Source organism: Carettochelys insculpta, chromosome 1, assembly GCF_033958435.1.
Source record: "Carettochelys insculpta isolate YL-2023 chromosome 1, ASM3395843v1, whole genome shotgun sequence".
NCBI lineage: Eukaryota > Metazoa > Chordata > Testudines > Carettochelyidae > Carettochelys > Carettochelys insculpta.
In genome coordinates this window covers 181,441,871-181,453,562 of record NC_134137.1, presented here as the reverse complement: position 1 = coordinate 181,453,562, position 11,692 = coordinate 181,441,871, and the positions used below count along the sequence as shown (strand labels likewise).

Below are 11,692 nucleotides of genomic sequence, written 5' to 3'. Positions count from 1 at the left end.
CATGAATTTGGTAGGGCCCTAGCCATCAGGTACGAGGGACAAAGACCCGCAAGGCCACAGCAATGGCCTATGGAATTCAAAATGCATTGTGCTATGTCCACGAACAACAGAACATGAATAGAAAAGCACCTGAAGCAGCACCTAAGATTATCTGGCAAGACATTCAACTTCAACAAAGTAATATTGAGGAGGGACAAAAATAATCATTATGGAGCCACAATAGTTGAGGAGAATATTTGAAGAAAGTATTTAAAAGGGAAAGGGAAAAGTAAAACCGTTGCTGTCAGAAGATAAACATCTGACAAGGCTAACGCTGAAGGAAAATAAATTGTACTCAGATTTGGAGAAGTTGTATAGCAATTCCTATTCATCTAATAATTTCAGTGAAGCAGTTAACTGGAGGTGCACATTGAACAATGCAGCCACAAATTAGGTGTAACTCAATTATAATCCATATACAATTTATCAGAGACATTTTTACAAATACGTTGGCATTATCTGAATAAAAAAAAACATAAAAGAGCATGGCCTGCTTTTGTTGACTGGTTATGAACAGAATATGCCACTGCCTGCTGACAAATGTGTGTTAACTACCACTACCTAGCTTGAATATTTGCATAAAGCTTCAAGGGACAGAAAGTGCATCAAGTCCTGAAATAAGACAGACAGTAAATCATTGATTTAGTTTCATTATTTTTATTAGAAATGTACTGACAATACTTTAAATATTTACATTACTCAAGTATTTTTGTTTCATAAACCAGTTTACAAAATTTGAAGTTTTCCAGGATATTATAGAAGACAATCCTTTAAACAAAAAAAAAAAATTACATTTCTCACAACAAGTTAACTCAGACTAGATCACTCAACTAAATGTATTGAGTTTAGCTTATAATTAAGCATACATTTTAAATTTGTTCAAACAAGGCTGAAGGATTTTTCATAATTTAAGCTCCACAATAACTGAATTTTTTCCAAGATACAAAGGTTTTTAAAGTCTCCAGTAAAGAAAGTTAATAAATTCTGACCAAGGCTAGAACACAAAACCAGCTACATTTGAATCCTACTGCTCAATGCTTAGCAGTACGGGTCAAGGGAAGGCTGTAAAAACACAGATAAACAATCCAATTATTTTTCCAAGAAAGTTCAGGGCTGGCTTGTTACTTTAGTTTTAGAAAATTGAACACATGTCAGTTCAGCAGATAATTCTAGATGACTCTCAGATATCACCAGAAGGGCAACAGACCAAGTTAATACTATGAGGAGATGAAATCCAAATAGCACTAGTCAGCTCCAGGAGAAGCTGACTACTCCTTCAGAAAAATCTCCAGAGCCTGGAAAGGATGACAAAAAAGACACCAAATATAAAGGTGGCATGAATGTTAGCAGAAGGGAACATTTTAACTTTACGTACATCATCCCACAACTCAGTGTTATTGCATTAGAAAGACTGATGCAGTTTTTGCACTATTCGCTGGAAGTTTTTTGCCACGCTCCAGATTCTAGAGATTATGAAAGTAAGCTTTGCATGTACCAGTCCCAATAATAAGCTACATACATGAAGTTTCTTTCAGCTGTTATGATGTGATGCAAAACTTGATTCAACTATAGACAGTCTTGCCTCCAGTGCTTTCAGTATGGTTTCTGCCTGTTAAATCAGAAAAATTAGTTCACAGACATATGAATTTACAGGACAAAAGGGAGCACCATAATGCTAGTTCAATGATGGCTATATAACTAGTACTGACCACAGGAGATCCATTGCATTTCTATTTTCAATCTTTCCAAACTATAGTCACTGAAGAGTTTACATAAATGTTCGGAGCTGTAGTTAATTCTGACAACTTAACGTAGCACCATGGCCACCACAGAATTATCTGATTCTGAGCTGAAAGTTTCACTGGGTTCACTTTTGTAATACAAATTTCACTTCTCTCAGAGGTTCATTAATTTGTCATCTTAAGTACTGTCCTGACTGCAGGGTTATGGAGTAATAAGGGCACAGACAATAGGCTCGAAAAGTCATTTCCATAGTTAAAAATATTTTCACCTTTGTTGTATGATACTGGAAAAATATTTCATGTTTGCTTACATAGGAGAGTGATTTAATGTTGAATTGCTTTCTACAGAATCCTTAGCAAACCAAGACCAGAAGAAATTATTTCACTTTATGGCTTCAAACCAAGCTGGTCAGAACTCCAAAAATGCATTAGTGAAATGGTTTTTTGTTTGTCAAAGTTGTATCTAGAGGGAAATTCTGAACTACACACATAATAGGCTATAGTTAACTGTATAAAAATGAAACATGGTAATATGCATAAAATAAGATCAGCATGTCTAATCTTCTCTGACCTTCCTAAATAGTAGTTAACTGAATTAAACAAATTATTACCCTTTCTAGTGCCTCTTCTAAGCCAGCACGACTTTCAAGAGTTAAAGGTTCATCATCAGTTATAGCTTGTTTTTCTGATGATCCTAGGATGTAACTAATACAGTAGAGTTATAGTTCACATGATTGTCAGTAACAATACAAAACACGGAAATTTCAGCTTAGAGGACCAATTACACAAAAGTAGCGCTCTATGAAACTAACAGAGTGAAGCACTGCAATGATCAAAACAACTCATGCCATTAATCAATGTGAGTAAAATATTGATTTTTAAAATAAGAATTAAGTCACACTGGTATATTTTAAGTAAAAACATTTAAATTAAATTATGACAGCTTATGCTAAAATCTCAGCTTACTATGCTTTATATTAAAATACTCTAAAATAATAGTAAGTAGTACATGGTTGCTGTAAAGTTTTAAAGAACGTCAAACAAGTAAATTGGGAGAAGTCACTGGTTAAGTACTTGGGAACAGAGTCTACTGAAGTGCTAAACCATCTTTAACAGTAGCCTTTCCTGAAAGTGCAAAGAACATTTTCTTCATTTCAGTTCAACGACTGACTCATTCAAAATTTAGAAACTAATTGGAAGCTGAAAAACCAATGACCAAAAACCATTTTCCTCTTCCAATCTATGAATAAAAAGTATGAGAGAATTGTAACAGAGATAGCCGGGCTAGTCCATATACTATGAAAACAAAAAAGCAGTCCAGTAGCACTTTAAAGACTAACAAAATGATTCATTAGGTGACAAGCTTTCAAAGAAGTGATCTGAAGAAGTGGGTCTGTCCCACAAAAGCTCATTACCTAACACATAATTTTGTTAGTCTTTAAAGTGCTACTGGACTGCTTTTTTGTTTTCATAGGCATGGGAGAATGAGATAAGATGGCTACTAATCTTTCCATAACTGTTCTTTGCCATGTGTCACAAATGTCCATTTCCACTTAGGTGCATGTGCATCCTGAGCATAGTTACTGGATACTTTTCCCCTACTAGTATCCACCATATCAAATCTAGTGCCATCTGGTGTTGCATTCATATATGGCACTGGTATAAAGGACCCTGCCAACACCATTCCCTTTCAGTTTCTTCTTGACAGGCACCTCCAAAAATGGGACAGAGGGTGGGTCTTGAAATGGATATGTGCAACACATCTTGAAAAACAACAATTACGGAAAGATTACTAATCAGTTTTTCTTCTTTGCCTGCTTGCCCATTTTCATGCCCCTATAGATGACTCACAAGCAGTTGCATAGGAGGGGAACTGGACTTCAAGAACAGGCTGACTGCAAAACTGCCCAGCCAAAGCCAACATCTTCTCTAGCCTTTTGAACAATGGCATAGTACACTGTTAAGGGGTAGTCGGGAAGACAGAAATTGGATGTAACCCAATTCTATTGTGTTGAGGATGCAGAGGTGTAACATGAGCTGAGCCCAGGCATCTTGGAAGGCATTTCTATAGTTAAAAATATTTTCACCTTTGTTGTAGGACACTAGATAAATATTTTGAGTTTGCTTGCATGGGCAAGAGATTCCAAGTAGGAAAGGTGATTGGAAAATAGCATGATTCAATGCAGCGCCAACGTGGAACGTCTCATGAAAATTAGTGTTTTGACAAGCCCAAATGTCTGGGTCCAGATTGAGTGGGACCTGCTGTTGAGGACAGGGGAGGAGGTCTGTATCTAAACCTCATATTTTAGCTCCTCTGTTGGTCCTGCCTATTAGGTGGCTAGGCCTCTCTTGGGGCCTGTACTGCTTTCTTGACTGTGCAAGCAAGGTTGAGAATGCCAGTAATTTCAATGTTGCTTTTGAGTTCTTGAAGCAATGCAGCCTGTCATCCATTTGCTCCACAAACAGCTACAGTCCCTCAGACATGTGGTCCTGAATCTTTTGTTCCACCTTGTTAGGTAGTCCCCAAGAGGCCAACAACATTCTCCTCTACATTGTCACCAAAGTAGCCACTGATCTGGCTGCAGAGTCAGTGTAAGCCTCAAAATTCCACTTCTTGACAAGGGAGGAAAATTCCTGCATGGAGTCCTCTGTGTAAAGGGCTTGAATTTAATCACGGACTCCCACATATTAAACTCAAAAACTTAGCAAGACTCATTGGTTCTCTAATCAGAGAGAAAGACCCCCTGCAGAATATTCCCTCCATTCCAATGAATCATGAAAGCTGGAACTCTTTTGCTGGTGGTCCTTGTTGGCAGCCATAACAGGATCGCAGTGGAAGGTAAGTCAAAAAAAAAGAATTCAGAACTTTGACTGTTCAAAATACTTGTGCATTTCATCCTCATTGGGAGGGAGTTAGAGTTTCACACAGTGCCTTGATCAGTTTCATGATGACACCATGCCAAGGTAGAGCTACATTAAAGGATTCCAGGAAACTGCAACCTCATTGACTACTTCTGCTTGGATATTCAACATCGAGGCTGCTCACTTTCTTGAGGCCTATGAGGATTTGGTGTCACTTTGCTGAGGGCAGGCCCTTTATGTCATTAGTGTCTTGTCTGGAGAAGGCAATAGGAAAGATTGCAGAGCCTCTAGCACGGGTCAGCAACCTGCAGCTCTTTAAGGAGCCACTTGCGGCTCCAAGCCCTCCTGCTGCTGACTCCTCTTGTGGCTCTGGAAGCCACCTCTGCATAAACAAAAAACCAGAAGTCAGTTGCCTGCCATTAAACCAAATGCATTCAGTTTTTTTGTTTAAGCAATGGCGAACTCCAGAACCGCGGAGGAGTCAGCAGCAGCAGGGAGCCCTGGAAGAGAAAGCCAAAGCCAGGGAGGAAGACCTAGAAGAGAAATCGAGCTGGGCAGGAAGCCGCCCATGCTGCACGCAGGGGAAGTCTAAGCCTGCAGCACAGCTGTGGGGAGGGGTGGCTGAGCCTGCCCTTGCTGAAGCCAAGCAGCAAAGAAGGAGACAGGGGGAGCAGTGTTGTTAAAGAAGAGGCAACAAAGTACGGTCTGATGTTATTTATTAAGGACTGTCATATTCACGTGTTGTAGCTCTTGAAGTATGGATTATTGTAACTGAATTTGAAAAAATAGCTCTTATCACTATTTCATTTGCAGACTCCTGCTCTATAGGTTTCTCAGTGTCTACAAAGACCTGTGGGAGCTTCCTCCTAAGGCTTAGTACCCAAGTCTCCATGTATGATGCTGGGAGTTGGGGGTGCTCTCACCTCCTAAATAATAGCATAAACGTGCCTCAGGAGGGCTCCAAAAGGGCCACTGTATTACTGGCAGGACCCACATATACAGCTACAGGAAAAATTTCCAGCAATAGGGCTTGGTGTATGTGCGCACCTATAAGGAAATGGACATGTGCAAGCAACTGAAGAACTGCTAGCGCTAAACTCACGAAGGATATCCTAATTAGAACCAGTGCAATTCACTAACTACAGCTAATACTATCTTTCTTTTCTAAGTCAGCTGTAAATGCAAAACTTATTTTTTTTAAAAAATTACTTAGTCTGCATCTACATAAGCAAGTTCTTTTGAAAGAAGGGGGGTTTTTCAAAAGATCCTGTGGAGCATCTACACACAGAAAGCGTTCTTGAAAGTAAATTGAAAGAACGTGGCACTCCTTTAAAAAAAAATCACTCTTCCTTTCCTATGTGAGGAAAAGCACCTTCTTTCAAAAGCTTATTTTGAAAGAAAATGTGTGTAGATGCTCTGCAGGGCCCTTTTTTTGAAAGAGCAGTCCTTATGACTCCTGATTTTTCAAACCCTGGCTCGTTCTTTTGAACGAGTGGGGACCATTTGGATGCGCTTTTGAAAGAGCAACTCACTCTTTTGATCTGCTTTTTTGTGTGTGAACGTACTCTTTCGAAAGAAGATCTTTCAGAAGAGATCTTCCAGAAGCGCTTCTTTCAAAAGACCTCTATAGTGTAGACACAGCCTTAGTGTTTAAGGTATTTTGCTTAGCTAACAGAATTCAAAAAGCTATTTTGCACATGTTAACTGAACCTGAATTTTCACAAAGTGTCTAAATCACATGTAAAAAACTACATATCAATGTATATTAAGTTATATAACTAGTTAATTGTAGAAAGTGCATCCTCCTGGTTAGCAAAAAAGTTTACTGCAAAGGCTATATTTAGGTGCAAATCACCATGTTTTAATAGTTACCAACCTATGAACAGTAATCTAGCCTTAAGGATTAAAATTACAAATGCAAAACGACATTGAGAGGTCCACCTGTTAAACAGCTTATTCTGGGATTTAATTACTGAAGAATGTTTTAAATCAATTATTTAGTATAATTAAAAATGTGTTTCAAATACAGGTTGACCATTTCTAATATGGAACTCTTGGGACCTCACCAGTGCCAAATGAGAGAATATGCCAGACCGCAGGAGGTCAATATTCTCTAGTAGAGTTACCAACATGTCCATGGCTTACTGGGCTCTTAGACATTGAGAGGTAAATTACAGCTAAATAAAAGCACAGAACACTGAGAGCCAGAACTGGAGACTTTAAACAAACTTTACTGGACCACAGGAAACTTGGCCACACACATGATAAGTGGTGATCTGACTGACCAAAATCATCCAGGATTATGGATGTTGCTAGTCATTTGGGTGTTGATATAGCTACGGTACAGGCTGACCCTCTCTAGTCCCGCACACTCACCTGATAACATTTAGAATTCTGCATGACTTTAGGACACTGACAGCCCAGAGGGCTGTCACAGGCCAAAGGTAGCCTGCAAGTTGTATTTTGCTTGCCCCTGCATTAACAGAATACCATTCGTGAACAAAAAGGAGATTAAAGTGGTAACCCATAAACTTTTCCAAACACTCTCCCACAACCTCTCCCTATCACAACTTTTGCACAAATATCCGATTGCTAAAAGCGTTAGTAATGAACCCAAGCTGTCCAGCACACAAACTAAAAGGCAAAAATTAATTTGCATATTTATATGACAACTTGAACCAGTAGGTCTCACCCTTACCTGTCAATTGAGTCAACACTGAAGCAAAACAAATCTCGCTTATAGTCAAGATGTTTTGGGGTGCATCTGTAGATATTCCCAAGGGTCAACGAACAACCAGAACAGAACAAAGTTTCTATCATGCTATAAGAAAATAAACAAACTGATTATTTAGAAAACATTTAAATTTATTCTGTTTCATTCACTTCTAGTCTTAAAACAGAGTACAGTAAACCCTAAATATAGTGGACCTCATTTTACCAGACATCAGTAATAACGAACATCTGCTAGCCTCCACCTCACATAAAGTAGAGTACAGAACTGTACTCTACAATACAGTAAATGGTGACTCACCAGGGAAACCATCAGTCCCCCCGCCACGGCTGAGACTGCTACAGCCATGGAGGACAGTCTGGCAGTGACTTGGAGAGCTGCTGTCTCCCCGTCATCTCTGCAGCCGCAGGCCTGGGGTCCCTGGCCATGGCTTGGACAGCTGCCACCACTCGGTCGTGCGTACTTCCTGCCTCACATGGCTGAGATGCCAGCGGCAGAGGGGGAGCGGGCACAGCAGCGGCTGGGTGCCAGAGGAGCTACAGAGCTTAGATGGCTGGGAGCCAGAGGAGCAAACCCTTGATGTAAACCCTCCAATATAAGAGGCTTTCAGTTTTAAAGGACACCCCTCCCTGCTTTAGCCCATTGTATCGAGGGTTTAAATCATGTTAGAAAAATGCATCCACTCAGTACAGAAATGATATGTAGTCATGTATATCTTTGTTTCATTTGTATTTCAGACATACAGCCAATGAATCCCTACCCATGATCTTAGCAAGGCTTATTACCAGCCTATGGAGAACAATACTTTAGACTGCCCTCCAAACTGGTGTTTTGGCTAAGGTCATTCATAGCTCCCTCCCAAGCTGTGCTTAAAAGACTTGTGTCAGGTTAGGCAAGAGCCTCTCCACTTGTCCTATTCAGGTCTTTATGGGCACGTTTGCTTCCAAACTGAGGTCTGCAGGGCTTTCACGATGATGAACCGGACATGTTTGCTTCCTTTTCTCCGTCGCCGTTTACGTCACTGCGCCGAACCCTTGGGATTGGCGAGATCCATTCTGCTGCCAGCGGCTGCCCCAGCCCTGCCCCGGGTGTCAAAACAAGCGCTCAGCAGACACGGCCCACGGGCAGGGGGGAGGATCAGCTGGAAGGGACCCTGAGCAGCCACGGAGCCCAGTCCCCGGCGCGCACGGCAGCACTGATCACCGTGCCCGACAGATTTCTTTTTACATCGATGTGCCCCAGACCCCCGAGTGCCCCCCCCCACCCCGGGTGGAACTTACAGCCCTGGGCTCAGCAGGCCCATGCGCCACCCACTCAGCTACCCCGCCCCGCACACGGAGGAAGCTCTGCGCAGGCGCGGGCCTCCGCCCCTCGGCGCTCCGCAGTGTCCAGGCCCGCCCCGCGCACACTCACCAGCCGCACTCGCCGGGCCGGCTGGAGAGCTTCTGCTCCTTGTCCACCGCCACGCTAGGGGAGGCGCCTGCAACAGACAGACGGGGCGCTACGTCACTAACGGTCACGGGCGGGGCGCGCCCAGGGGCGGGGCCAGGCCGGGGTTCTCGCCCCTCCCCTCCGAGGGCACTCACTGCGCAGCAGGATGCTGCCGCTCTCCTCGTCGTTGGCCACCCAGCCCAGCGTGTCCCCCACGGGCCGCTTGCAGCCGCCGCACAGGAACACCATGGGCAGCTCCTCGCCGCACGCCGCCGCCGCGTCCCGGCTGCTCTCCGCCTCCAGCAGCGACAGGGCCGCGTCCTGCCCCGCGCCCGGCAGCCCGTGGCGCGCGCCCGCCATCCCCCCGATTTCAAACCGCCCGCGCCCGGAAGCGGATGAGCAGAACCCGCCCTCCCGCGAGGGGGCGGAGCCAAAGAGGAGCCCTGCCGCGAGAACCCCGCCCCTATTTCCCTTCTCGGAAGGGCGGGGAAGGGAGAAGCGACGCGTCGCGGTCCGGCTGGAGGGGGTGCTGGGGGCGGGGCGAAGCGAAGCCAAAAGCAAACGCCTGCGGGTCACGTGGACCCCCGCGCGCCCCCTGTGGTGGCGGGAAGCCCCTGCAATGCTGCTTCCCGGGGCTGAGCGCCCTTTGACCTCGCCACGCGTGTTTCCAGTGTGCGCGGGGCGCTGGATTTCCAGCCCCGTGGGCTGGCTGGGACAGGCTCTGCCTTTCCCATCCGCTCTGTTGTGGGAGCGGAGGTGATTGAAACCTGCCGAGGGAGAGCTGTGGGGGCGCTCGAATAGTTTTTGATGTGACGGTGCTCAGTCGCATCCCCCCCCTTACCCTGGTCTTTGCCCATCACACAAGTGTGCCTGTTTTTTCCATCCACAGACCAAATAAGTGTTGTTCTGTGTGCCAAGGTACATGCACATGTTCACCACCAATAGACATACACTGCTTGCTGTGTGCGACTGGGGGGGCTCTGCTAATCAGCTGGGTGGCAGCCCAAGTGCTCAGCCTATAGGGAACATTGCTCACCTTCCCTTGGGGCTGGGGCTGGAGAGGGGTGAGGGAGGAAGATGCAAATGGGGTATGGCAGTGAAGACTAGCGCCACAGGTAGGGCCAGATGTGGAGCCTCAGGGATGCAGGAGCAGCATCTGGAATGCAGGGCCTAAATCACCCCTTACACCTTTACTTCCTGTGCCTATGCCAGCCTGCCTCACTCTGGGCTGATTTCAGCAGCTTACAGGCTGACGTTAGTGGGATGAGGCACAGAACTCATCCCTCCCTCAACTAGCCTAAGGAGTTTGTGGCCCACATTAGCGAAGGGAACCCAGCTCACTTCAGGAGCCAAAGGGGGCCTGTCACTGAACTAAGCACCTAGAGCATGGCCAGATGGGACTCGCTCCTCACTTTGCCAGGTTAAGCAGGAACTGGAAGATATTCCAGCATGTAATATATAGCTGCAAAGGCTGTAGGACACCCCACCTTCTGCCACAATCAACTGCTAGCAACAGGAGCCACTGTGAAGAGCCTACATATAGAGTTGGTAAAGGGGAAGCAAGGCAGAAGGATAGACTACAGTGGTTGTAGAATCTCCATCACCAGAGATATTTAAGAACAGGTTGGATAAATATCTAAAAGGGATGATATAGATGGTGCTTCATCCTTCCATGAGTGCAGGGAATGGGACTTGTTGACCTCTTGAGGTCCCTTCCAGTTCTAGTGTTTATGATTCTAGTAAGCTGGAATGATTGATAGCTTTGGAAAGGAACAAGGTGTGGGATTGTGATGGTTTTTTTAGGAGGGATGTTTCACCCTGGTAATTTGTTCCATGTCAGATATTAGCATGGGATAAACAACAGTAATGCTGTCACACCAACATCTTTCCCAACTCTCCACCTTCAAGTACAAGGCTCCTAGCTCCCCATTCTAAAGCTTAGTCTACACTAGAAGATTAATTCGAATTCAGGTGGCTTAGGTTGAATATGTGAAGAATCAGTCCACACTACTGGGTTCATTCTGTTGACTTTAAGAGCTCCTAAAGTCCACTTTTTCACTACTGCTTTTCATGACAAGTAACACCAACTTCAATGTGACCACGCTGGCCATCGCTTTCAGCTTTGCTGCTCTCCACGTGTGCAGGAAGCAACCCAGGAATGTGAATGTCATTTCCTGTTTGGCCAGTATGGTGAGCAGAGCAGGCAGCACATCTAGACATGAATTCTCAGGTTTTTAGATGAGTTCTAGCATGGAGTGCACAGGAGATCCAGGACTTCATTGCTGGAGTGAGGAGAGGGGATGAATCTGTGCCGGGAAAACTACAAAGCAGCAAAAGAAATGCAGGCATATACCCCAAGATCTCACAAGCATGGAGGAGAAAGGGTACACCAGGGACATCCAGCAGTTTCACATGAAAATAAAGGAGCTCAGGCAGGTGTGCCATACAACAAAGGAAGCAAATGGATGTTCTGGGTCATCACTGCAAACTTGCTGCGTCTATGAGCAGCTGCATTGCGTTCTAGAGTGACCCAAGCATTGTCCCCAGACAGCCTGTGGATACCTCCAAAGAGATTCCTCAGGAGGCCACTGGCAACAGCAAGGAGGACATGGTGGATGAGGAGGAGGAGGACAATGGTAAGCAGGTGAAGGGAGCAGTTAATCTCACAGATAGCCAGGAACTTTTTGTAATGTTGCATCTCATTCCCTCATTTTGCAGCTGGACCCTGGTGGCGTGGAGAGCACTTCTGGTGAATTCTCATTTTTAATCATGCTACAAATGAGTTAAGACAATTGGGTGTGATCTGTGGTGGGTGCTGTACCTACATCTCCCGGGGGCCCCAGGACAGCTTGTTAATGTGTCTAGGGTTGGAGCGCTGGTCCTCCGT

The 11,692-nt window shown here is 44.7% G+C and overlaps 1 protein-coding gene across 5 annotated transcripts; it reads right to left on the bottom strand.

Annotated features, from left to right (window-relative positions):
- Nucleotides 1-680: 680 nt before the first annotated feature.
- MIS18A (MIS18 kinetochore protein A) lies at nucleotides 681-9,217 on the bottom strand. Of its 5 annotated transcripts, XM_074997026.1 has the most exons (6): nucleotides 8,961-9,212; nucleotides 8,788-8,854; nucleotides 7,342-7,464; nucleotides 2,393-2,486; nucleotides 1,559-1,648; nucleotides 681-1,334 (listed from the first exon to the last, which is right to left on the bottom strand). In XM_074997026.1, the coding sequence occupies exons 1-5, from the start codon at nucleotides 9,163-9,165 to the stop codon at nucleotides 1,571-1,573; spliced, it is 567 nt and encodes a 188-aa protein (XP_074853127.1). In that variant the 5' UTR covers nucleotides 9,166-9,212; the 3' UTR covers nucleotides 681-1,334; nucleotides 1,559-1,570. The 5 variants fall into 5 exon arrangements, 2 of the variants coding, with proteins under 2 accessions (XP_074853127.1, XP_074853118.1); XM_074997017.1 differs by having other exon boundaries at nucleotides 681-1,648; nucleotides 8,961-9,210; XR_012645948.1 differs by lacking the exon at nucleotides 681-1,334 and having other exon boundaries at nucleotides 1,594-1,648; nucleotides 2,393-5,025; nucleotides 8,961-9,217.
- Between the last annotated feature and the right edge of the window lie 2,475 nt (nucleotides 9,218-11,692).